Source organism: Cydia splendana, chromosome 13, assembly GCF_910591565.1.
Source record: "Cydia splendana chromosome 13, ilCydSple1.2, whole genome shotgun sequence".
NCBI lineage: Eukaryota > Metazoa > Arthropoda > Insecta > Lepidoptera > Tortricidae > Cydia > Cydia splendana.
In genome coordinates, this window is record NC_085972.1 from 17,251,508 (window position 1) to 17,278,297 (window position 26,790).

Consider the following 26,790-nt stretch of genomic DNA (forward strand, 5'->3'; position numbering starts at 1 on the left):
ATTTATATTTTATTAAAATTTATCGATTCAAGCCTAAAAAAAGTAAAAAATTAACAAAACTTAGGGAGAATATTATATAAAATTATGTAAAGTGTATTGGAGTAAATACGAAAAATAAAAAAAATACGAAAGTAAATCACAATTTTTTACCTAAAATGTGCTACTTCTGTATAAGTATAGTTAGATTTTTTAGCATTAAAAAAATCTTGACGTGTCTTTTTATTGAAACATAATTCACGGCAAATATGTAACAATTATGAATCACATACGATTATTTACATTCTTTTGCTTTCATTAAAAAAAAAAAAAAAAAAAAATTAAAAGACTGGAGTATTTTTTTACATTAAAGTAGGTATATTATATTGAACAAAAGATCGCGTAGTCTTTTTGTAATGCTAAAAATACTAACTATAGGACATTTATTTGAATGGGCCTTAGACTTTAGGTACCTTTTATTGGATGTGTAGAACTTCAATCAAACTAAATATTGTTCTCATAATTTTATTTATACTGTTCTTTGTACTTTACTATTGATTCTTTCTTTTTAAATACTTAGTTTTGTTAAGCTATGGAATGCACAGTCACTATTTTGTATATTTGCATAGACAAAAATAATAAACCATACTACAGGGTATAAACACAATTTATAACAACATTTTTGGAATAAGGATGGTTTTCACACATCATTATTTTTCTACTTAAAACTAATTCTTCATAAATATATAAAAACTCTATATCATAATGGAGGAACTATTTACAATAACGTTAAAGTACTAAACAGCCTGTGTTCGATCCCTCACGTATTATTTTTATTTAGTTAAATATAATGCAAAAATATACCTATGTATAAGTTACCATAAAAACCCACTTTAGTGAAAACGTGTTTGTCCTAGTTGAAACTATTTTTAAACTTTTTCACGGTAACATTTAATTTTATACATACACATACATTGTCTACAAAGTAGAACAATGAAAAATGACGAAATATAAAATAGTAAGGCCCACTTGCACCATCCCACTAACCCGGGGTTAAGTGGTTTAACCGTCAACCCAGTGTCAAATTGTACTGGTAACCATGGTAACTCCAGGTTTAACCGGTTAACCCGGGGTTAGTGGAATGGTGCAAGTGGGCCTAAGAATAATTTATTTACTTTGATTTATTTACCTGCAACTTTTACAACTAAGGCCCACTTGCACCATTCCACTAACTCAGGGTTAACCGGTTAAACCTGGAGTTACCACGGTTACCATTACAATTTGACACTGGGTTAACGATTTAACCGCTTAACCCCGGGTTAGTGGCACCATGCAAGTAGGCCTAAGTCGAAAAGATTAAAAACAAAGTATTTTATTGAAGTACTAAACACAATACTCATCTGCCAAGGCTTATTTAAGTATAATTATTATGAAATAGAATCCTGGTAAATATTATAAATTATAAAGAGCTTAAAAATAGTGCCGTGTAAATTATTTTGTTGATTTATGTTCCTATTGCGAGGGATCTTGTATTTCTAATTGTATACCTACCTAATCGTAGTTTATGCATTTCGACATTATGCTGTGGGTATAAGAATTATCTCAGATCATTTTTTCGGGCTCGGGCCCTAATCTGTTAAACAAAAGGATTTGTTTCCTTTATGCAGTGGTTACACTGCTTACTGCTAATAGCCTCGACATAAGTAACGGGAATAAGCCCGTTTGATAAACAAATTTACCATTCTATTTAAATGGTTAAAATTCATGAAACAGCCCATTCGGAGATAAAACATTTTGTTATCTCCAAAGAAAAGACCACCCTGATTGTTCTCTGAATGAGCCGTCACATAAATTTGAACCTTAATACTATCCCGATAGTTGCTTTTAAACGACATGGTTGCTTTGACACGTGCTGAAGACCGCTCTTAAAAGAAACAAAGGCTTTTATTTAGCAGATTAGGGCCCGAGCCCCAAAAAATCATCTGAGATAATTCATACTTATACTTGACATTTGATTCAAGGTGTCCATTGGTTTTTTTTTGCGCTTTTCTGGTTAGTTCCCGCGGGAACTTTGCTTAGTATGATCTTAATACATCTTTGATCACGACCACAAAATCACCCAGTTTATTGTTACTTTCTCTCTCTCTTCAATGTATAGTAGTGGTAGGTAACCAGAAAGAGAGAGAGAGTAATGTTATAATGACGGGAAAATCTTATTAAATTCACACCCGTAAACGTAAGTTTAGTCTTTACCACAGTAAATAATACATTTCTGTGGAAACTCACACAACTTCAGGTACCTACAAATGTTGCAGAAATGGACCCAATTTTATGCTATATTACTATTGCTTGAATAGAAAGGCAAACAACAGTTGCCATCAAACGTAAAAGTTTGGCATGATTTAATTGTAAAATTATTAGTGTAAGATTACTCAAAAAACTACAGCATAATCCCAAAACCCAACAACTACTAGTAAACACCTTAAATCGAAACTATAAATAGTATAAATACTTAACACTAACAATCACAGCCAAAATACTTAAACTAACCAAACTAGGTCTATTCAACACCGCGCTAGACGGGTAAAACCGTCCAAACCTAGTCTTTAACCTGCAGTTCTCATGCTGGTCTTCTGATAAACACATGGCGTAGGCAATGAGGTGGGGGACTACGGTCTGCTCGTAGCTGGAAGTGAAGAGGTGTTGCCAAGGTCCTCGTGCGAAGACTGCTACGTCCTCGCCCCCGTGGGTTTCGGAGTCAAGTGGGACAAGGCCGGGGTAAACGTAGCTGACGTCACCTGGCGATGGAATTGTGATTGAATTACGTAAAGAAAGAACAAAGATTATTATCTCTTCCGACATCCTTCCTCAAGGAAGGCTGCCTTAAACTATCTTCATACCAAATTGCATCTAAATCCGTTCAGTGGTTTAAGCGTGAAGAGGTAACAGACTGACAGATACAGTTACTTTCGCATTTATAATATTAAGTAAAGATGATTATCAAACGATTCTCGTTGGTGTCATAAATTATTTGCAGTCCCACTATTTTGCAATTCTTAGCGCATCTTTTGGCAAGTTTCACTACGGCACCCGCTCTAAATGTACGGTAAATATTACTACAATACTTAAAAAAAACTTTAAAATACTTACGTGCCATAAACGCCTGGTGCAAAGTCACATCCACCCTCGTCCCATCATCCCCAATGGACTTTCCTTTCCCATTAGCATAACTAATCGTCGTATATGGCTTTCCATCATCTCCAGTTGCCGTATCCACAACACCCAATATATCATTACCCCTAGAAGGGTAGCCAGCTACGGTCATAGTATGGGCGTGGTCAGAGGTCACGACGATCAGGGTTTCTTCAGGGTCGGTCAGTTCTTTGGCTTTCTTGACCGCTTTGGAGTATTCCACAGTTTCGTCAAGGGCGAGATGCGCGAGGCTGTCGTGGTGTGCGTGGTCTATTCTGCCACCTGGATAGAGAATATAATTGAAAAGTTATTTAAACATTTATATACTATGTGAAATTAACCCATATTCGTATGCCTATTGGGTCGTTTTCTACTAACTAGAAGAACTTGCTCCTACTATTAAAAATAAGAAAACAGACAACCTAGCTGTAACCTCGAAATCGAACCGAAAACGTTTTCTGCGCATAGATGGGTTTTAAAGGAAAAATACAGGCGTGATTTGAAATCAATACCTTATTGGCGCAATTTAATAAGAAAAATGATAAAGCTGGCGACTCCGACGGATCTTTCCATCATTTCAATTTTGATGGCCAACTCAGTCATTTCCTCTAGTGTGGGCTGGTTAGGCCTCAGGTGTCAAAAGTTTGTAACTTTAGGGCTCTATTCTGGTTGGAGAATCTCTTACTTTTCGGTGAACAGTTGGTGGAATAATTTTTAGTTCAAAAAAATTGCGCTTTACAGCTTTTGTTTTTATTTCATCAAGTGCCAAAATACCATTCTCACCTTCAACAAACAAAAAGAATCCTTTGGGACTCCTACTCAGCATTTTGATGGCCACCTCGACCATTTCCTCCAGCGTAGGCTGATTCTCGGCCTGTAGATGGTAGGACATGTGATCGTCTTGGAACAGGCCGAGCAGGTATTCGGGTAGATCTTCGGAGTTTGATACCTGGAAGAAGGATATTTTGTATTAGATTCAGTGTGTATTGTTGAATCGGATAACAAGATAGACTTTAGTGCTTTGAACTGATGATTGCTAGCAAAGTTTTAAATAAAAGACAGAGAAATCTGGGGGATATTTTTTGGAGTTTCGGAGCGATTATTTCGAAAGCTTTACTTAAGGAAAAAAACAGCATGCTTGGTTGACCTAAGGACCATAGTTTACACTAATTTTCAACAATTCATAAACCTTTTTGCCAAGACATAAAAGGGGCCACAGATTACCAGTTCGCCGGACGATATCAACCTGTCAGTTAAACGCAAAAGGTGACAGTTGCGAACAACTGATAGGCTGATATCATCCGGCGAACTGGTAATCTGTGGGCCCCTTAAAAGGTCTACCAATTATCGGTTAAGAGGTCTGCTATTATACACTGTTTAGGTATTTAAATAAAAGCAAACAAATAATTTGTAAATTTTCGGGTAGTTGTAACATGTATTGGTTAACCAACCAAATACAAAACCGCCTAGATCTGTCACTGAACAACTTGACTTTAACCTACATTATTTGATCGTGTAATGTTTTCATCTACCCTCAACTGGCTTAAGGAGCCATTTGAGGGTAGTTTTTGTTTACTTTTATTTAAATACCTAAAGATACAGACTATAGTAGTATTACCTTCAATAGCTCGCTCCTATCAGTAACGTACTGGTGCGTCACGTTCTTCTCCGTCTTGTCAATATGCCACAACTCCGTGAGGTCCAGTCCATCTAACCGCTTACCGGTACTGTTAACCAACGGGTTCTGTATCTTGGGTAGAAGCTCGCGTCGGCCTCCACCCATTATCACCTGAAATATGGATATAGAAAGCTTGTAGATGTGAAGACAGACAAAACAATAGGTAATGTTGATATTTTCGAATTTTATTTTACCATAATAGCATTAAATACCGAGATAAAATATACAGAGCGGACCCCAGGCTCCTCTAGAAGATGATGATGAACAATAAATACAATAGATTTTAAATTACACTATCTAAGTGTACATTAAATAGGTATTTGAGCAATACTCTATGACGTAAGTAAATTTAATTAAATTGGTCACAGTATAGATATGGAAAACTTTAATTAAAAACGTGAGGTCAGCCAGGGCAATTGTAACTATGGGGCAAATGCAATTGTTCTAAAAATACAAGAAGGTTAGAGCCACTTGTATTCATGCCACGCTTTCGCCAGTCATAACCTCCCGAGTCCCAGAGGCCCTTATAAGGCATTATAACCAAAATTATATTTTAACTTTTATTAAATAAGACGAGGTTCCAAATTCAAAAGCAAGACTAAACCTTTTGGGAGTTAGGAGGACAAAAGAATTCACCCATATAGACTCAAGCTCTAGACTCACTACTTGTACCTTTGGAGTAAATGTCCCATAGTTGCAATTGTCCTGGTTGAACTTAAGTATGTATTAAAAGAGTCATGGCACTAATTTTACTATGTTTTACTCATTACCAGCCCGATATACCTGGAACGGTAAACACAGGTCTTCTCTGACTAAGAGATTTTGGGCTGTAATGCCACGCTAACCCAATGCGACGGCTAGAATATCTGTGCGGCCATAATTATTATGCAGGTTGCCTTACGATGTTTTTTTCATCGAATAACAATTAACAACCGATAAATTAGTAACAATGGATATTTCGTTTCAGGATAATCATTTTTGTATGGAAGTCTTATCGCTTTGCTACCAAATTACAATGTTTTTCTATACGTGAAACCAAACACGTTGAGTAAATAAGTAGCGCGTAATTTAATTTTCAACGCTTTATGACGTATTTTCTCACATTGAATTTGCTACACAATGCTTCAATTCAAGCATGCTTTTCAGTTCTTCATATTATTATTTTGCGATATGCATATTTTATGAATACGAATCCATCTTTATGTTCTCTTTGAAACAAAGTTAGGGCCTTTGGTTTATAATGCTTCTCAAACGAACTGCATTAGTATACTTAAGTATATATATTACTAATTTATAGTTAGCATTCATTTTTTAAATAAAACATGGTATGCTGTTCATGAATAGGTATGACATCGTGGACATCACTATGGCCTTGTATAGGTATTAGTTACCATTGATTAATAGGTCAACATCAAAAGTGCATAGGTACTATTGGCATAGGTACTACCACAAAAGTAACGGATTAGACTACGCGTCAAAACTATCATTCTCGAATAACTTAAACAAAAAGTGTACACATCGGTAACTCGTGGCATTTAGGTAGCACTTAAAAGATTAGTTTAATTAATTTCCTTTTTTTAGTGGTTTCTTTTTCTTGACTCGTATAGGAAGAACATTGTCACATCACTAGTCTGTGCCTGCTACCTAAATGCCACGAGTTACTAATGTGTGCTCATCACTAATCTTTTAAGTGCTACCTAAATGCCACGAGTTACCGATGTGTAGTGATATGTCTCTATGTGTAGAACATTTTGACTCATTTTGGAATCTTTCGCTTACTCGTGTATCAATTAGCACGAGGGGTTAAACAATAAACAACAACTCTGCCCCCTTGTCAAACAAATAACTATTATATATAATTACCCTTCGAGCAACACCGGCTTCCGACACGTGCTATTACCCATTGGGGCACCGTTGAATAAAATGTTACCTTCAACGGTTATCCCGGGTTCTTCATAACGAGCTGGTGCGCGATATCCGAGCTGAAGGCACTCATCGGGAACGTCCACACCAGATTCCCAGTTACATTCCGGCTTGTATATTCCCACTGGGTCACATAGTTACCTTAAACTGTCGTCCCGGATTATTCATAACGAGCTGGTACGCTATATCCTTACAGCCGAGCTGAAGGCACTCGTCAGGAACATCCGCATCAGACTCCCAGTTACATTCCGACTTGTACATTCCCACTGGGTCACACTAGTTACCTTAAACTGTCGTCCCGGGTTATTCATAACCAGCTGGTGCGCGATATCTCGACAACCGAGCTGAAGGCACTCGTCGGGAACATCTGCATCAGACTCCCAATTACGTTCCGACGTGTGCGCGTACATTCCCGCCGGCGAGGCGTGGGTTACACGCGTCGTTGTTACTAGACCTGGAATTAAGGGAACAGACTATTAGCTTGAGCTGGAATTAGTATTAACTAAATCTTCATAGTTCAATTGGAAAGGACGAGACCCGATAAGGGCGTATAGATATATCGATTGAAGTTTTATCGAGCCGAATATTTTTCTAACGCTCACGATGTTTAAACAAGAAACTAATTGAGTGTATAATAACTTTACCCACTAAAATAAGACTAAAATCATGACATTACATATAAACATTTTATAATTAGCAATAATTGTAATCTAAGCAAATATCGATCGATATGAATATAATTCAACATTTTAATAGATTGTTATTAGTTTCTTATTCATTATGTTCGTAAGCTACGCCGTAACCTACGTCAGAACATCATTATAAAAAATAAAGATTTGTGGTTTTTATTTAATTTACTGCACTCTGAATATCTATAACGCGGACAATAAAATAATCTAAATTAATGTTTAATACACGAGGCGAAACGAACGGAGTCATCAATATAAGTAGCACAGCACGTTTTATGGCAAACTTTGTCCAAGAACAATGCACGATAAAGCAATCAAAAAAGGAAGAATAACAATAAATATACAGTATTTGTTCTCACAGTATCTACCAGACACTTGACGTCAATTTACTTCACGCTTTCATTTACTTAGTCATCGAAAAGCAATCTGAAATATAATTTACAAAATGACCGATGCGATGGCGCTAAATTCTTGTATTTCTACATCTAAGGTGGTGGTACTGGTGCTCGACGCGGTCCCAACAGTAAGTACATGTCATCTTGAAACTTAAGTCTTTGCAATAGAGGTGACAGCAGGGTGTCATCTATTGGGCATTAGCATGTCGAGCACTAGTACCACCACCTTACTTGTTATCCCGGCCTTTGCCAGGGTCCGCTTTCCTACTTGCTTTTCTCCACTTTACGCGATCCTGGGCGTCTTCTCGCGTGAGCCCGTTTATCGTGTATCGGATTTCACGACATCGAGCCATTGCTGTTTTGGTCTGCCGTGGGGTCGGGGACCGTCAAGGTCTAGGTTAAGGCATATGTTTCCTACGTAGTCATTAATTTTTGTATTTATTAGGCAATAATAATATAGTAGGTATATCATGTTACCATTCCTATTAAAAAAATCAATCACTCTTTTTATGAACTATTATATAGCCGCATATTTGTGGTTCATATATTTCAACTTGCTTATTGACAAGACAACTATCGTAAACAATGTAAGTAGGTAAGCACGTGTACACTATTAAAGATTATGAATTAAGTCATTTAAAATAAATTAACGATTGAATCATTAGGTATGCTGTCTAGTTCAAACGTAAATTTGTATTATATATGAGTCACTTTCTTGTTACGATAATTCAGGTATGATCTTGCTTAGTACGTAATAATCGCAATAGGTACTTTTTACTGATTTTTGAATTCGGTAGCAAAAATAATAGAGCGACGTAAGTGCCGCGAAGACACGCCTTTTTAGGGTTCCGTACCCAAAGGGTAAAACGGGACCCTATTACTAAGACTCCGCTGTCCGTCCGTCTGTCAGCAGGCTGTATCTCGTGATCTGTTGCCGCTATAACAACAAATACTAAAAAGTACGGAACCCTCGGTGGGCGAGTTTTTTCAATTATGATCTTGCTTAATTCGTAATAATCACAATGCTTTTTACTGATTTTTGGATTCGGTAGCAAAAAATAATAGAACGACGTGAGAGCCGCGAAGATACGCCTTTTTGTCCAGTCGCCATCAGATATATCGGAGCGGCCAAGTAGCTCAAAAATATCAGAACACGCACTCTATCGCCTTGACAATAGAGGCGTGTTCAGATATTTGTGAGCACCATGGCCGCTCCGATATATCTGATGGTGACTGTCCAACATGCACTTTAAAACCCGTTATTTGTTTTAGGCATATTTTACACATGATTGTGATTACAATATGCAAGCAATATGCTCATATGAATCTACGAATGTCATGACTGACATCATTTTTCGGCAAGAATAAAGGCGTTTTAATACAGGCGTTGTTGTTTTTATACAGATCTCGTCATCGTTTTGGGATATCCTTAAGGATGACTCACGTTAGACCGGACCGTGTCCCGTCCTGAGCTTCCGGCGCTTACTTTTCTATGACATGAAAGGTGATCACGTGATGCTTTCCATAGAAAACGATGCGCCGGAAGCTCCGGCCCGGACACGGCCCGGTCTAACGTGAGTCATTCTTTAAAGTAGATTATATGATTGTTATGAAATGTCAATTTATCTGTACAAAACTATCTTATTGTAGCCAATAAGTGATACATTAAAGTGGCAAGGATAACTCAAGCATTACTTTAATACCCAGCACAGTCATAGTATTCACCCTAATTGCCTAATATGTACCTATGTAGATATTAGTCATGTAATTTGACAGGTCGGTAATATGAAATTTCCTTTGTCACTTTAGTACCCAGTCCTTGACCCTTGTACAAAATCCTTTAGGGCTGATTTAGACTGCGATGCGATTTTAGTTACTCTACATTGCGGACTGTTGGTTACGTCCAATTCAACCGACCGATCAAAACCCGCAATGTAATGAAACTACATGCGAGTTCTCGCATCGTCTAAATAAGGGCCTTAGGTTGATTGATTGTACGAGTGGATTAATATATAAAGTGCATTGAGATAACTAGACGACCGGTCTGGTCTAGTGGATAGTGACCCTGTCTGCTAAGCCGATGGTCCTGGGTTCGAATCCCAGTAAGGGCATTTATTTGTGTGATGAACACTAACATTTGTTCCTGAGTCATGGTTGTTTTCTATGTAAATAAGTATGTATTTATCTATACAAGTATGTATATCGTCGCCTAGTACCCATAGTACAAGCTTTGCTTAGTTTGGGGCTAGGTTTGATCTGTGTAAGATGTCCCCTAATATATTTATTTATTTATTTATTTAACTTCGAAAGCGGCGTAATCTTGCGGAGAAAATGGCTAATATCTAATAAACCAGAAGCATATTCTACTTTAGCAACTACCTTAAGAGTCTGTGCGGAAAGAGAAGAGTCGTGGAACGTATGAGGCCCAATTCATTCCACTCTTCTCTTTCTGAACAGACTCTCCCTATATTCACATGTACTATCACCGTAACAAATGCTAGCATATATAAAGAAACGTGGTAAATCGGTCAATATTTGTTTAATATGGAGGAATTTCTACGCATGAAAAATATACATTATACTTATTATTTACTAACTTGCAATAAAATAAAATAGCGACAAGGTCACGACAATCATTATTTTATGATTTATGACGACCGACAACGTGAGTATTTGTTGAAATTTTTACACCACGTCAGTGGCAAACAAAGAAACATCCATGATATCAGGCTGTTACCAAAATCTATTTGGTGCTAAGAGTGCAATTTTCAAACCTGATGATATGAAACGAACGCAAACGCAAGTAAATGATGAGAATGAAATGATGAGACGACGGGTGACAGAGAGGTGTGGAAGAGAAAGACATGCTGCGCCGACCCCAAGTGAATGGGAAAAGGGCAAGAGAATGATGATGAATGATGTGTGATTTTCAAACCGGAGGTCATGGGTTCGAACCCCGGCTTATACCAATGAGTTTTTCGGAACTTATGGTACGAAATACGAATATCATTTGATATTTACTAGTCACTTTTCGGTGAAGGAAAATGTCGTGAGGAAACCGGACTTATCCCAATAATGTCTAGTTTAACCTCTGGATTGCAAGGTCAGATAGCAGTCGCTTTCGTAAAAATGAATGCCTACGCCAATTCTCGGGATTTGTTGCCAAGCAGGCCCCAGGCTCCCATGAGCCGTGGCAAAAGCCGGGACAACGCGAGAAAGACCGAAATTTATCTAGGTTTTCAACTCCAGGGAAATTCGTTGCCAATACTTTAAAAGCCACTTCCTCACTTCTTTTTTCAAGAAACCTCTGGGATTTCCTTGACAATATTTTACCAGGTGAAAACATATGTGAGCGTACAACGGACTCACACGAGAAGACGCACAGGATCGCGCAAAGTGGAGGAAAGCAAGTAGGAAAGCGGTCCCTGGCAATAACCGCCGGGATAACACTAGGTAGAAGAAGAAGAATATTTTACCAGAGAGTACTTATAGTCGTAAATGTCACATTTACTAAGCTCAAATTAGCAGTCAACCACAATGATCACGGTAGGTAGGTATACTATACTATTCGCAAACCAAACTGACGACCGGGGTAGTAAAACTACTCATTCACACTTACATAGTCATAGTAAGAGTGAAAGAGACAGTAATATGACCGCGGTCATCACTTTGTTACGAGGATACTATAACAGTAACACGCTGATCTGACCAGTGGTGAGCCTTAATTCGTTGCAATAAGTTCCAAAAACGATCAGTTAACTTTGTTGCCGGTACCTAACCAAGAGACTCAGTGCGGAGATGATATCGCAATGGACGTATATTGGTATACAAAAGACGAGGTCACGTCTCATTGAGCGTTTCGCTTGTGAGTTTATATTGATAGCTACACCTGGCCGTCTAAATATGGATCAGGACCCAGATATTCACGAAACTATCATTGTATTAATTTAATAAGCTTAGTGGCCATATTGGTAAGCTAACCACTACCTATAACTCAGCTTCAAATTGTACAAAGTTATTACAAATCTAGAGGCCAATCTTTACTACATTGGGACAATTCTGATAGAATTCCAATCGTTTGATAGAAATAATTTTAAATGGTCAGGTCCACTTGAAGTTCCTGTCCTGATATTATTACAGTTGTGTGTAGCATTTTGGAACCTGCCAATTCAATCGGCCCTCGACATAAAGCCATCCACACTGATTACTCCGCAGTTCATCCGTCACTTGTCACTTGGTCTGGTGTGGACTGCAGGCGGCCCTCATCACGTTGAAAACCACTCCAAGGACTCCGTACTTCGTTTGTCGTCTACTTACCAACATCCAATCCTTGCTCCAGCGCCCACTCCCCAATACACGTAGCCCAGTTGCCTTTACGAAGCTCAGGACTACAGGCAGCCCTCATCACGTTGCCAACAACTCCAATAATGATTCCGTACTTTATCATCTACTTACCAACATCCAATCCTTGTTCCAGCGCCCACTGCCCAATAGACGTAGCCCAGCAGTTGCCCTTATGTAGCTGTGGGGTGCAGACGGCCCACGTCACGTTGCCAAGCACTCCAATGACTCCATGCTTCGTTTGTCGTCTACTTACCAACACCCAATCCTTGCTACAGCGCGCACTCCCCAATAGACGTAGCCCAGTTGCTATTATGAAGCTGTGGGCTGCAGGCTGCTCTCATCACGTTGAAAACCACTCCAATGACTCCATAATTCGCTTGTCGTCTACTTACCAACATCCAATCCTTGTTCCAGCGCCCACTGCCCAATAGACGTAGCCCAGTTGCCCTTATGAAGCTGTGGACTGCAGGCGGCCCTCGTCACGTTGCCATCAAGCCCGATGACACCGTACTTCGTCTTCACGCCTGTAAGGTAAGACGTGGCGGTGCAGGCAGAGTCCGGGACTTGAGCGTCGAGGCAGTATGTCTAGAAAGAGAGAAGTTAGGTTAGAACCCAATATATTCACAGATGTAAATCGATCTGTACCCATAAGACCAGGGCCGTCTTAAACTATGCTGGTGCCCCTGGGCACATAAGAATTTGGGGCCCTATTGGAAAGAAAGCTAATTAAACTAACATTTTTCTACTATGATCTTCTATTTATTATGGGTAATCAAATATACTGTTACTGTCTGTCCTTCGGGGCCCCTTGAGGATGGGGGTCCCCGTGTGCCCTTATGGTAAAGACGGTACTGCACAAGACCATCTGTGGTGTGTTCTGATTTCTTTTATACAGCTGTGCCAATAAAGATTTATGTATTTTTAAGAAAGGGATTAGGCTTATTGAGGCTTCTAAAAATGTATGGACATGGATTTAGGCTTTACACATTGCAGTCAATGAATCTTCGCTTTAGCAATGTCTCAAGTCTCAACCTTGTACACGGTCGGCCATAATTAAGTAGCAGCATGATAATTTCCTTCCAGTTTCCTTCCTTGCATTGTAACATTGTAAAACGAATGTCACGCTGTCTCCTCTTGTCTGCCTTATTGTCATTGTGTCTTGCGAATCGCAAAATTAAACTTTAAGGAGATAGTAATAAGAGTCAATGTGATCGATTGTAAGAAAATCTTAAGAAGTTGCAGAACTATCAGATTGGCACATTTTCCGATTATGACGAAAGGTCATGATCACGGTGATGACAGTAATGGTAATGGTAATGTTTGCATCATTCACAGATCAGTACCATTTCTCAATCAGATTTGATAGTGCAATCTTGTAGGTAATTATTTGCCGCTTCTTGTTTATCTTTCCTTGTCTATACCGGTTTTATCAAAAAAAACACTGATTTGCTTAACTAAAACTAGAATAAATCGACTCTACCTTTATGTTAAATACGTTAATCAATCGTTTAATTTAATAACTTCTAGTATTTTTGTTATTTCCAAAAAGTTTTACCTGAATGTGGGCACCCGATCGTTCTACATCACCCAAACATGTTATCTCCTAATGAGCTGTTACATAAATTTGAACCATATAAATAGGACGGTAAAATTTCTTTTTAAACGTGCTTGTTACTGTCCACTTATGACAGAGTTAGTAGCAGTACCAGTAGTAACCGCTGCATAGAATATACAATACCTCTTGTTTAACAGATTATCTCTTATTCATAAAACTTTACGGGCCTGATTTAGTTAAATTATTTTTTATCTCTTTCTTACAAATACATAAGTCAAAATGACAGATAAGACAAACGGTTATTAGCTAATTGAGCTTTGTAGCGCGTTTATGAATAAGCCCAAAAGTTTACCTTAGAAAATTCTAACTATAAATGTAAAAAATATAGTACTTTTATACGTTTATTTTATGTACCTACAGCAATACTCCATTCATATTCATGCGTCACATTGTCAATAAACCGGCTACAACAGGCACTCACGAAGGTTGGCAAAATTTGGAACGCATGGGAAATGGCGATGACGTCAGAAGACGTGCGGCCCTGCGCGGGAGTTCCTTGAACGTGACAGTCTAACAGATATTATGACGATCGTTGGATTTAATGTATACTGACGTAGTAAAGTAAATTAGGGACCAATTTGTAACTTTAACAGGTCAGAACTATATCAAAGAATTAGGAAGTCAATCCAAACTTATTTTTATTTGGATCAAATTTAAACATAATTTATTCGAGAATTGTACTCGTACCTATGGGTGGAGCATGATACACCTGAACATATATATTATCATAACGTGTCAATAACAGATGTATAATAAAGTTCGAAACCTGCTCTTAGTTGCATATAACTAGTTTTTTTTTACGGTTCTGCAATTAACATTTTTCTATTTTTATTAACTCTAACAATCAGCTGATAACGATACAGACTGTTTTAACTTGCATTAAATAAATTAAAAATCCCTGTTTACTATGATAAATTATATTATTAGTCCTAACTACCTAGCTATCATCAAAAATCATTGTTAGTATACTTTTACTAAGTATGATCATCATCATCATCATCATCACTAAGTATCGACGTATTTGAAGTTATTTTATCTATTTAAATAGTTTTAGCAAAGTAACGTTATTTTTTTTACGACTTAGGCCAAAGAAATTAAAGATACTTGAACTTGAAAATAATGCACATACTCAATTGCCCACAGTAGTGACAATTTTATTTGTGTTTTATAATCTGTGTATGACCCATAACTTAAATAGGGTAATTCATTCCCTTAATTACTTCTATATCCTACTGTATAAGCTGCTCTTGGCCTACTAATGATAAAACGACTATGACAGTTATCATTGTAATATAATTAGGTGAATGGTCGATTACGAACGGATTATATAAAATGAAGATCAAAACAAGTGCTAACGATTTCAATACGTTTTTGTTCTTTCTGAGACCGGCACAGATTGCTATTATTTTTATTGGATTAACTACCTTAATGGGACGATTTTAAAGATAAAAATCGTTTGTTTTTGGCAATTAAAGAGAGCAGTGTCACTTGTTGTGTTGTAAGAAGCAGTGATCCAAAACGGATAAACAGTTACACAGATAAAAAATGCAATTGTGAAGGTTTTTGCGTGGTTAATACTTTTTTGGTAATAGATTCTCAACCATTCAGTAATTAAAGTAGCTTCATGTGTAAACTACTAACATTCAATTGTTATTTATTTACGTTATGGTACAAATAGAGGTTGTAAGTTTGCCGTTGTAATTTCGATTGTTTATATGTTGTTATCTATCCTTGTTTCATACAATTCAGTGTTTATTATTTACTTAGGTACTTAGGAGCTTAATTAACTAGAATCGAAATTACTAATAGATACTCTAATTTTCTGATTGAACCTTAGGAAAGCAGTAATATTTTTCTATTTGTCGGTGTGATAAAATTATAACTTGAATGCACACACGGTAAATTGTTGTGTATATGTGAAACTACTACTACTTTTGTTTTACGATCTGTTTATGACTCGTTTACTACAATGACTGCAGTTAATAAAAAAAAGAATATGTTTTTGTCACGAGTTTCCGTTATTTTAGCACTAATACGCCATATTGTATTACGACAAAGTGTGGTAGTGTCACTATGAAACTTCAATATATGTAAGCATATATAAATAAATAAGGTAAACGTATGGTGGTCCAAGTAGGCACATGTCATCTTGAAACTTAAGTCATTGTCAATAGAGGTGACAGCAAGGTGTCATCTATTGGATCACGTCATGGTCGGTGCAGAAGGAGGTATAAGTATAGCTTAGATGAATTCAACCCGACTAGATATGCAGTCAAGGAATTTGATTTCTATACCATATCGTACCTTGTCAGAATCAATATGAAAGCCACTAAGGATCACTTATATTGTCATTTAGATAAGGCAAGACAAGTGTTAATATTGGGTGCACTTAGGTACTCAAAGTACATATATTACTTGAATAAACTATTTTTTATCTTTATCTTTATCTTTTAAGTATGTTTTTAGGTACCTAGATGTTTTTTTTCTTATGATACCAGTAGGTATAGGAGGCAAACAAATAGACGAATCGACTGGTGGTAAGCAATTGCCGTCGCTCATGGACACCTATAAAACGCAAGTGCGTTGCCAGTATTTAAGAGGGTAGTAGGCTTTTTCTTGAAAGTTTCAAGGGGGTATCCGTCCGGAAATAGGTAACACGGACATATTTTTTTGAGTAAGATGTGTGCACCCATATCATTACACTTGACTGTACAAAATTTACATAAACCAAACTTTTACCGTATCTAAACATTTAAGCTCCACAAAAACTGCTTTCAGTTTTATTGATTGCAACTCGAACACCATTAACTGTACCTCGATCGTGATCGCTCTAGCTAGACAATGGTTCGGTTTTTACCAGAATTCGGCACAAAGCTTTATGTACTTGAGTGTACCAGTGCGAACTTCCTTATTGGAATTACCCGGTGGCGGAAGAAATATACAGTTAAGTACTGTCAAATTTTGGTTCCGTTTGGGTTTCTTTTTGGTATAATTTCAAGGATATACACGGTTCAAGGTAAAATGTAGGTAAAATATAAACTCAATCGGGACGAGGGTTTTAAGATCTCATCCACATGGAATCCAGTCATTAGTAAATGTAAGCGGAAACGAATATCGACAGTCAATAAATCGAATATCGTTAGTGTTGTGTGTCAAAAGAGTAAAGGCTTCGTCACACAGGCGCGTTTTCCGGGCGGCATTTTACATATAAAACGCTCACGCCCTGCCCGGAAAACGCGCCTGTGTGACGGAACCTCTAACATTCCCAGTGCGAAAAACGTTCAAACTGATAAACAACACCAAGTGCGGGTAGTTCGAAAAACTCGCGCGGCTAGAAGATGTTGATGCATGGTATAATAATATAATCCGCCTGGTACTCCATTCCGAGATTCGCGTATGACCTAACTGACACGCGCCTACGTCATCATGCTGTTTACAGGTTCTCAAACTTTGAAATGTGGGAGAATTTTAACCAACGGTGAAAATTATTTTAACGGCATTAATTTTAAGTTATTCATGTAGAAACATAGTAAAATAAAACAAATCTAATGTATTAAATTAAACTTTATTTATCTATACAAGACAAACGTTTAAAAAACGAATTCACAGTTACACATTAATTACCAAGCTTACGACGTGAAAAGTTTGGAAAACACTGCGACTGCTGACACTGAGCGAGAAGGAAATAACAATTAACACGCGTTCGACAAGGATGACGGTCAGGGCATGAAGTTATCTAGATCCGAATTGTCAAATGTGCACAGCGCTATCCTGTGTTGCCAGTAGTATAAACAGAATTACCCGAAAGTCTGAAATTTCTTTCGTGAATCGGAAGATATTGCTAACGAGTAATTAAAAATGACGTGTTATTGTAAAATTTAAGCTAAAATACATATAAATGAAAATTATAAAATTATAAAGAAATATTTTAACTTATTAACCATAGGTATAATGTACCCATGTAACATGTTATGTTGAAATAAAGTGGCAATGTTATTGTGACGTAGGCCCGTGTCACTCTGGGAATGGAAGACCATGTTTTATTAGACCATGATGTTGATGTTAACTTTAGCCAGTCTTCTCCGAGACCACGGGGACAACGCCGTCCTCGAAACTTCGGAGGTAAATCTTAAAACTTAAATACACGCTTAAAGTCCTGTTGTACAATTAAATAATGTGAAAAAATCGTGAAAGTTTAAATCAGTGTAAAACATAAACTGTTGTGTTACCGTAAAACGGGGTGAGTAGGTTTCGCGGGGAGAGCTGGGTTATGAATGGGGAGAGAAGGTTTGAGAGGGGGGTGAGAAGGGATTTTAAGGCTACTGCTACAAAAATAATGTATTCCAATTTAAAATGGAGCTATAATAATAAAAAAAAATCGATCCAACAATTTCCAAAATCACCTTTGTATGAAAACCCCTCTCACCCTAAATACGAGGCACTACGGGGTGAGGTGGGGTTTCCTCTTTATCGTCAAAGTTATGAAATGGAACTACTCAAAATAAAATAAAAACTAAAATACAAACGTCCGGAACGCTTATTATATACACCATTCAGTTTTCATATCTAAAAATAAAATGTTATCGAGGTTTGAATTTCAGTTTTGACCCTACTCGCCCCATTTTACGGTATTAAATTATTAAACATCGTCACTTAACTCGTAGTAGAGTAAATGTGACGTTCGAATGTCAACTGTACAATTGTACATTACTGTTGCGGCGTCGTCGTTGCTAGGGTTACGCCAAGAAAAGTCTGCAGCGATTTTGATAGCCCACGTAGTGGAAGTGTTATTTTCAACGTCAAACTTCTATGAAATTATGACGTATAAATAACACTTGCATTGCGTGGGCTATCAAAATCACTGCAGACTTTTCTTGGTCTAACTCTATCTATTAATCTCCTTGATAAATAGCACAATCGGATTAGGTCTAGCCTCGAAATCTCTAGAAGAGGCCTGAAATTTGGTATGTTAATTAAAGGTCTCTTTTTCATGTTCACACTATTTGACATTTGGGGACCTCGAGGAACTGCCGCCATCTTGGATAATGTGTACCATCTCGGAGAAATTTAAAAATGCGAGTGACGGAATGAACGTCTTAATCGCGGCAGTTATACGGTAGCGAAATGCATGCCTTTCATTCTTGTGTGTTTGTTTAATTAGTCTGCCTTCTTGCATGAAAACTAATACTCTACTGGCAGATAACATGCCAATCGCTAACGAAAGCAAACTGAAACGCAACTGTCACTGTCACACTCATATGGAAGAGTGATAGAGAGACAAAGCGATTCGATGGCGAAGCGCAAGCGATCATCACCTTGGCTAGGCCGCCTGATCCGCGTTCACTATTTTCGCCACCGTTGTATATTTTGCCAACGGTGCTACCACAAGATTAACATTATTAACTTACCTTAGCCAATCCAGTGACAGGGAATCTCTCGAACTCCAAAACGTTTTCCTCCCCCAGCCCATTATTCAGCTGCCCCCCAAACGTCCTCGCCGCCATGACCGTAGCCAGGGACATCCCATCACCAACGAAAAGTATGCCATTATGAGCTTTATTGGTATTCAGTGTTTCAGCTATTTTAGCTTTGATGGTCGTCCTTGCTGATTTCTTCCAATAGGAACCATGTTTCTCTTCCGCCGGGATGTACGCTGGGTTCATGATGGTATCGAGAACCTTTTTTGGTTTCGGTGTGATGCCATCTTGGCCTGTGAATAGAAATTAAATGTCAGTTTTTGTTTGAGAAAAAAAATCTGGGTGCTATGATTTTCTGACAATTAAAAAAACGACAGCATTGAAACTTCAGACAGTAAAATTAGACGCCGATACAAATGATAATTGTGATTATGTAGATATTTATAGATTATGATGGCACGAGTTTGTTTTAAATATATAACCTTAACCTAATGATTTATCAGATAAGGCATTTTACGCACTATTTAACCATGATCTTCATGTACGGACTGAATAGAAAATAAAAAAGGTGAAATCATACATAGCTGATATAAACATTTTATTTTACAAAATAATATATACAGGGGACCGTAGGGCTGGCGTGTACCTCTCTCAGCGTATCGTCCTAGCGGTACAGAGGTAACGCCGCCAGTGTAATGGAGTCCATGCCGCAGGCCGAACTGTTGGACGGGGCATTTCTTTTATGATTGGGCCCTTTATAGGTTTTTTTATACTGTATTTATAGGTAGGTACTAATTTATTTAATTTTTAATCCTAATGGTCTTTAATGTAATTTAATTGGAATAAATTGAGAATACAGTAACGCGTGTTTTTTACCGTCTTTTAAACTGGAGTATGGTCTTAGTTTTAATAAATTTGTTTATGGTCTAAATGATTTTTGTTTGTGTGAAATTTAAATAAAAAGATAGTTTGCTTCAAGGCATTCACGAGGCCACTCAGTTTTAAATCATTTTTAAAGATGAGAATAAAACCGTCATTTTATCCTTAAGGCATCTTAAGGTAAAGACCTTAGGTCTGTTCATAAACTTCCTCGAGATTTAAAGGTTAATACTCGTAGTTTCTCTTAAGGAGGAGTTTTTGCCACGATTCATCTTTATCCTTATTTGTAGGTAAATAAGTAAATAATAATAAAATAATTAAAACTAGTGTTTTAAGTTTAATTTGTAAATAAGTGACACGTAATATTAATATAATACAATAAATTATAATGATTATGATTAAGCAATAGCTCGCAGGTCCATTGCAAAACTATAGGGAAAATTACACTTTTAATGTTTTTTCTTAGATGTAGCAGGTTTTCTCCCTTCTTCGGGCAATTGATAAATATTATCAAATTACATATATTATGTTTCGTACATAAGATCGTTAACTTTGTCTCATTGTTATATAATTACGATTAACTGTTTGATTATAACTGTTTTTGAGATTGGCCATTTTATATCACAAAAACACTTGAAAGATTTGTATATCTCTCGCGTCGAAGCATAGTCACCAGACAATTCCCTCAAATCTCATTTGGTTGGGTTATAAAAACAAATTTAAGAAATACCTACGTTTTTATTATTTAGCATATTTTTATTATCGAAATATTATATTTCTAAATATAGGTACTTCAACATTTTTTTTTTTTTTTTTTTTTTTTTCAAATGATAATAATGATTTATTTACATACAATATATATACAGTGGTACTACTAAACGAAATTAATAACTAGCTTAAATCTAAAATAGGCCCTTGAGACATTGTACCATTGTACATTTTTTTATAAACATTTTAAGTGACAATTAGTTTATGTAAAAATAAATTGTGATAGCATAGGGACCACCAATCGACGCGAGAAGTATAGTATATTAGGGATACAAGCATACCAGGTATCTAGTAGTATTTGCAATGCTTAGACAGTGATTTAAAATACTGTTTTATTTACTTACTCCAATGCGTAAGGTATACTTATATTAGGCTGGGTATAGGTACTTGAAAATAGATTATTAGTAACGTGTCATGTACTTATGACACTTATGTTATGTAGGATCTGAGAAAGATATAAATTAATCCTTAGATCTTTAATTTGCATTTATATATGCATCATCATCATTTTCTTAGCCATGTCCCGGCTTTGCCACCGTTCATGAGAGTTCTAGGGTCCGTTTGGTAACTAAATCCCAAAATTTACTTAGGTACGAGTATGTATCGTCTTTATGAAAGCGACGCCAGCCTAAGCTGCCGGTCGCTTTCTCTGCGTCCCCGATGCCTGGCCCCGCTCAAACGGTATCACCAGGCTAGGGGTCGCGGGGTTGGATAAACGGCCGGTGGCGAAAAAGCTGGCCCGCAATAGACACACAGCCGTCCACAAAACGACGTGCGATCGACCGCCCCACAAGGTGGGGCGCGACTGGATACAGCCTCCGCAGCCGGAAGGCGGAAGAGGCCGCTCACACCCCCTCAAAAGGGTCTCGAAGGAAACCCACGACGACTCTATGAAAGCGACTGCCATCTGATCTCCCAACCCAGATCTTCACGAAGTTTTAAAAGCATATTGTGACAGTCAATTGTTAGCGTTTTTCCTTTAATTAATACAATACGCCAGTAAAATCCATTAAAAAATTAAGAAAAGGTTAAAATAATACTCAAAACGATATTATATCTCATTTTATTTTCTAACTAGCTCCCGTGACTTCGTTAGCGTGGGAAAATGTTGGTGAACTTGGTGATGATGATGATTAATAAAAACTAACATTTATGTTCTTCCTCGGACCTCAAAATATCTCCATACAAAAAAAAATCTTACTAACGAGAAAAAACAGCCATTGACCTTAGAGCATTTAATAACTGGAGTCGCCTTTAAGAGCTTACCCCTCTGCCGAAAAACTTGCACAATTGTGCAAACTTTTATATGAACTGACATGGATATTTGTAGGTGACAAATCATGTAGAAAAAGCAATACATTTGACGTCCCCTCTCCCGCATTAATTGGCAGACTGTTTCGTACAGAAAATGACAGCCATGACGTCTCCATTTACTATAGTATTTTATGCAACCGTTGTTTAAGAGGGGTCAAAAAAGGCGAGTGGCGTGAGTAACATTTGAGGCGAAGCCGAAAATTGTTAATAAAGACGCCACGAGTATTTTTTGACTCAGTTAAACAACGTTGCATACAATACTTTTTCTGCGACCAAGCACTTACTTTGAAATAAAATTGAAAATTTAGCAAATCTTTTTAATTCAGGAAGTAGCAAAAATGGAGGGTACGGGCGGAAAAAGAATGAATGATTGAATGAAATTAAAAAAAAAACATGTCTATAGTTCACTTATTTGTCAGAGATGACATTTAAAATAAGGTTGGCAACACTGTAGGTATTTCATTCAATATTTTTTAAGTGGTCATTACACGAAGTATCGTAAAATCGCCAAAAAGATACTGCGTGTATGCGCAAATTCTTTTTTGGGGAATAGACTAAAAACTTGTCTTGACAACTATAAGGTAGGGTTTTAAAGGTGTGTGCACGACCCTTTAAATGACAAATAAAAGTACGGGAGTAGAAAAAATGCTTTAAGGCATTGACACTACTTGTCAAATTGGATTTTAGTAGATTTTAACAAAACATGGATAACGAGCGGCCGTGACAGTGACGTGTGACGCTTCATTTTAACGGTCCAATGCACAATGACTACATTACTGCACGCCAAGAATATTATCATTATTAACAGCTCTGTTAAGTTTTAACGAGCATTAAATGAATAAGATAACAACAATGTTGATCTTGAGAATTAACTAGAGATAATCATAGACTATGAATCCTCTAGACGGAGTTTAGAGCAATTATTTCATGAAACCGATGCTGCCAAAAATACGGGGGCGCGGGGGACGAGGTGAGCGAGGTCCCGTGCCGTGATTGGTCCGTTTAAAGACACGGACGTCACACAAAGACACTTTCGAGAATGGAGTAAAACTACCGCATTTGTGGCAGAGGGGCTACTATGCTCAGTCTGGAGGATGTCTTGTCTGTGGAGATAATACTTGTATTATCAAGATTAGAGAAAATTTAATCACAAATAGATTTAACATTTAAAGTCCGTCTAAGCTAACTTTGCATTGACTTGAACAGAACAAAGTGTCGTCATATTTTCTTAGAAATTTTACATTAATGATGACATTACCATATTTTGTCCGACTATATTATATATTTAATAGTTTAGTTATTCACTATTTGAATCCGGAATAATTTTCGTAGGTAGGTAGGTACTATTTTTTTTCTGGCAATGATAATAACTGTTATCTGATAAAGCTACAAAACCTCAACTAATTCATTAAAAATTAATAATAATATTATAATCTTCATCAAACACAATAACCCCATAGTTACGTTTATCCCGGTTGACCTAACCTAACTATAAATAGGCTGGCCTACAACTCTTGAAGAGTTTTCTAGATTTTTCTAGAGTCCAGTCATTAGATAGGTAGTGATTTGCCTAGAATGAGACCAAAAACAACATAAATATTCTAAACCAGTCTCCCAGAAATCCGTAAATAAATAATAACCGTTGCGATTCAGCGAGGAAATGCTGCCAGTATCTTTGGCACTATGCCCCAGGAGCCCTCTTTAGATATAGATTTTTAGTTTTTTTTAGGTACCTACTAGTTTTCGTTTTGTAGGTAATTTTAATTTTAGGTCAATTTTATTGTTTAAATAAATCTTAATTTATTGGAAAAAAACATATCGGTAAATCCATCGAATTGGGAACCCCCTTCGAAATTTTGAAAATGACCTTCGACAGAAAGTCGATATCTTCTGATGAGTGTCGTAAATGTTACGATTCATTGATCAGATTAACATAATAATTATTATTCTATTTTGATTAATGTGTCTAGTCTTCTCATCACGTTTAGGTAACTTGACTCCTATTACAAAATCAATTGATATCACTTTATCAATGTCACGTTTTTTTATTCATTGATGTAACATCATAATATTTGGTTGAGTAACCTGCTGTTTTTATGTTATTGATATCAAAGATTTAAGCATTTTTTTTTGTTTTTGGTCATTTTAGTTGATTTAAGGTTGTCCTTTTTAAGTTGCTAAAGACACAAATAAGCAAGCTCAGTGTAGCTTATCTAGGTTTTATCTAAGTTGCGATTTGTAATTATTAATTTAGCTATCTGTTTTGTTGTCGAATTATTACAATATTAAGATAAGCTTTGTAAGTACCGTAAAACGGGGTGGATTTGAAATGCAGAGCTGACTTAGCAATATCATTCTTAAGCAATAGTTTTTTTGCAGAAGCCTTGGTATTCTAATTCTAACATAGTTAAACATGAATTTAAAGTAATCTAACTAGTTACACGAATAATTCGAGTAAATAACGAATAATGCTTATTTCGTGGCTGTTGTAAAACTATCAAGACAACCCAAAGGTAATGTTACGTATAAAATTCTTTTCGCATAATTTTTCTCCAGCTGAAACAAAGAGTATTTTCGAAAATATTTTGCATAGTTTGTGTAGAATAGGGTAGTTTAGGTTAGGTTTGTTTTATAATTTTTCAGAAATGTTATTAGTTTCAGCACAATAATAATTATGCGAAATGAGATTTATGCGTAATATTACATTAGGACAATCAATTATTATGCAACCCAATATAGACCCAACCCAAAGTTTTCATAAAGTCACCTTATTGTCTGGTACATAATACCCCATATTTGTTACCGGTAGTACTTAGGGCATACTGAAAATTCCTGGAACTGGCCACTTAGAAAAAATAATTCGTCTCATATATCAAAATCCAGAAACTTTCAGTACCTATAGCGCACGTATGAAGAACGATATGAGAAATAGGTCAATTGAATTGTATTAAATAACGTCAGGCCTTTACTGGATTTAGACACGTTACAGAACTACACTACATATTGCGCGGCAGTACAAACATTTGTAAACTTCAACAAAATCTAAGCTGAACCTTATGTGACGGTATTAAGGGTGAAATTGGCCTGTATTAAAGTAGCCGGTGGTATAAATTAAGAATGGTTGTTCCGTAGACATGCTCAATTGAGTTAATGAACTCCGGACAAATCCGCTGGAAATGTGTTATATTTGTGTTGGGTATCCATTTTGGGCCTCTAGTAGTTTTTAACCTAACACATGCACCCACAGGTGCGCCAAAATAGTTAACTGTGAGGGTGCCGCAAGATGGACGAGGAGCTGGCAGGACCAGGCGGAGATGGCGGGATGGCCTGGACGCATATCCCAACGGCTGGCTGGAGATTTCTCAAATCCGTGACGTATGGGGATCGAGGGGGGAGACCTTTGCTTAGCAGTGGGACACCATATACTTAAGCTATTAAACTAGCCAGCCGTGTGTTCCAAGTTGAATATAAGAACTTCACTTCGCTTCGCTCGCTCGTTCGATAGTAATATAGTTATTAACCTCAAATTGGAATCAATGGTATTAAAAATAAAAATTATTTAGTTTTAAAATCAAAATCGAGTGTGTTCCATTTGATAATGATTCAAATTTCATTGAAGGTAATTTGTACGAGTATTAAGACCATGGGATTTTTGACTTTTTCTGCATTATTTTTTATACTTATCTTTAATGTGACTCTATGTATTTAGCCGGTAACTATATTCTATATATTCTATATTAAGTTAGACGTGGTTTGTTTTATATTTATTTACGCCACTATTGTTACAATTGTTTTTTATATTAGGTACATATGTACAAAAGAAATGCATTTTTTTATTTTTAAAGCAGCTGTAGGCATGCACTTTTAATTTGTACATTTTTAAATGTAGGTGAATATTTATTGTATGATCGTTTTTTTTTTAATTTCTAGTTTGTTTTCAAGGGCAAAATCTAAACACAAAAAAAATATATGTTTACCCTGGATTGTATTATTTTATTTTATAATAATTTCAAAAAAGAAATAAATAAAATTTCAAAACTTTTAAACATGATATTTAAGATTTTTTAAACATTAATTTGATTTAATGTTTTTAAATATTCCTAGGATTCCTGTTTATTGTAGCATTTTTTCTTCAATGCAAATCACATTTATATTTTTCAAAATATTCCTACGTGAACAAATCACACACTTCCACAATCACGCACGTACCTGCGCACACGGCGACAACGAACACCAATAGCAACAGGCGCGCCATCACTGCCGTCCACTCGCGCGCACGCCGCTTTAAGACTGCGTCTGTAACGTCACGAAGGCTTGAGGGATTGTTTTCAACAAGGGATTAACGTGATAACGTGATTATCAGCACGTGGACTTATTAACACCTGTTAATTAAGTGTGTTAGGGTCTCTATTGTTTCCCAAAAAGTTTTAAGTCATAATGTTTGTCCGCATTTTCGTTCGTCATAATTTGTTTGGTTCAGAAACGCGTAACTTTTCAGGAGTGTCATAAAACAAACCTAACCTAACCTATCTACAGGATAACCTTACGGAAATCCTGAAAAGTTAACGGTTTCAGTTTTAGAACTAATGGTAATGGTATG

General features: G+C 36.7%; 1 protein-coding gene across 1 annotated transcript; it reads right to left on the bottom strand.

The window, feature by feature from the left end:
* Window positions 1-1,277: 1,277 nt before the first annotated feature.
* On the bottom strand, window positions 1,278-26,528 carry LOC134796205 (membrane-bound alkaline phosphatase-like). The gene is made up of 8 exons (XM_063768232.1): window positions 26,400-26,528; window positions 19,221-19,522; window positions 12,590-12,782; window positions 7,054-7,223; window positions 4,787-4,957; window positions 3,952-4,117; window positions 3,127-3,450; window positions 1,278-2,774 (listed from the first exon to the last, which is right to left on the bottom strand). Exons 1-8 carry the CDS (start codon window positions 26,443-26,445, stop codon window positions 2,470-2,472), a joined length of 1,677 nt encoding a protein of 558 aa, XP_063624302.1. The 5' UTR covers window positions 26,446-26,528; the 3' UTR covers window positions 1,278-2,469.
* Between the last annotated feature and the right edge of the window lie 262 nt (window positions 26,529-26,790).

Bases quoted from the DNA above. Each gene is read 5' to 3' on its own strand.
- LOC134796205 (XM_063768232.1), bottom strand. From the start codon at position 26,445: ATGGCGCGCCTGTTGCTATTGGTGTTCGTTGTCGCCGTGTGCGCAG. The intron at 3,451-3,951 runs GTGAGAATGGTA...TTCTCTATCCAG, and splicing joins ATTCTTTTTGTTTGTTGAAG to GTGGCAGAATAGACCACGCA. The intron at 2,775-3,126 runs GTAAGTATTTTA...TTCCATCGCCAG, and splicing joins GCACCAGGCGTTTATGGCAC to GTGACGTCAGCTACGTTTAC.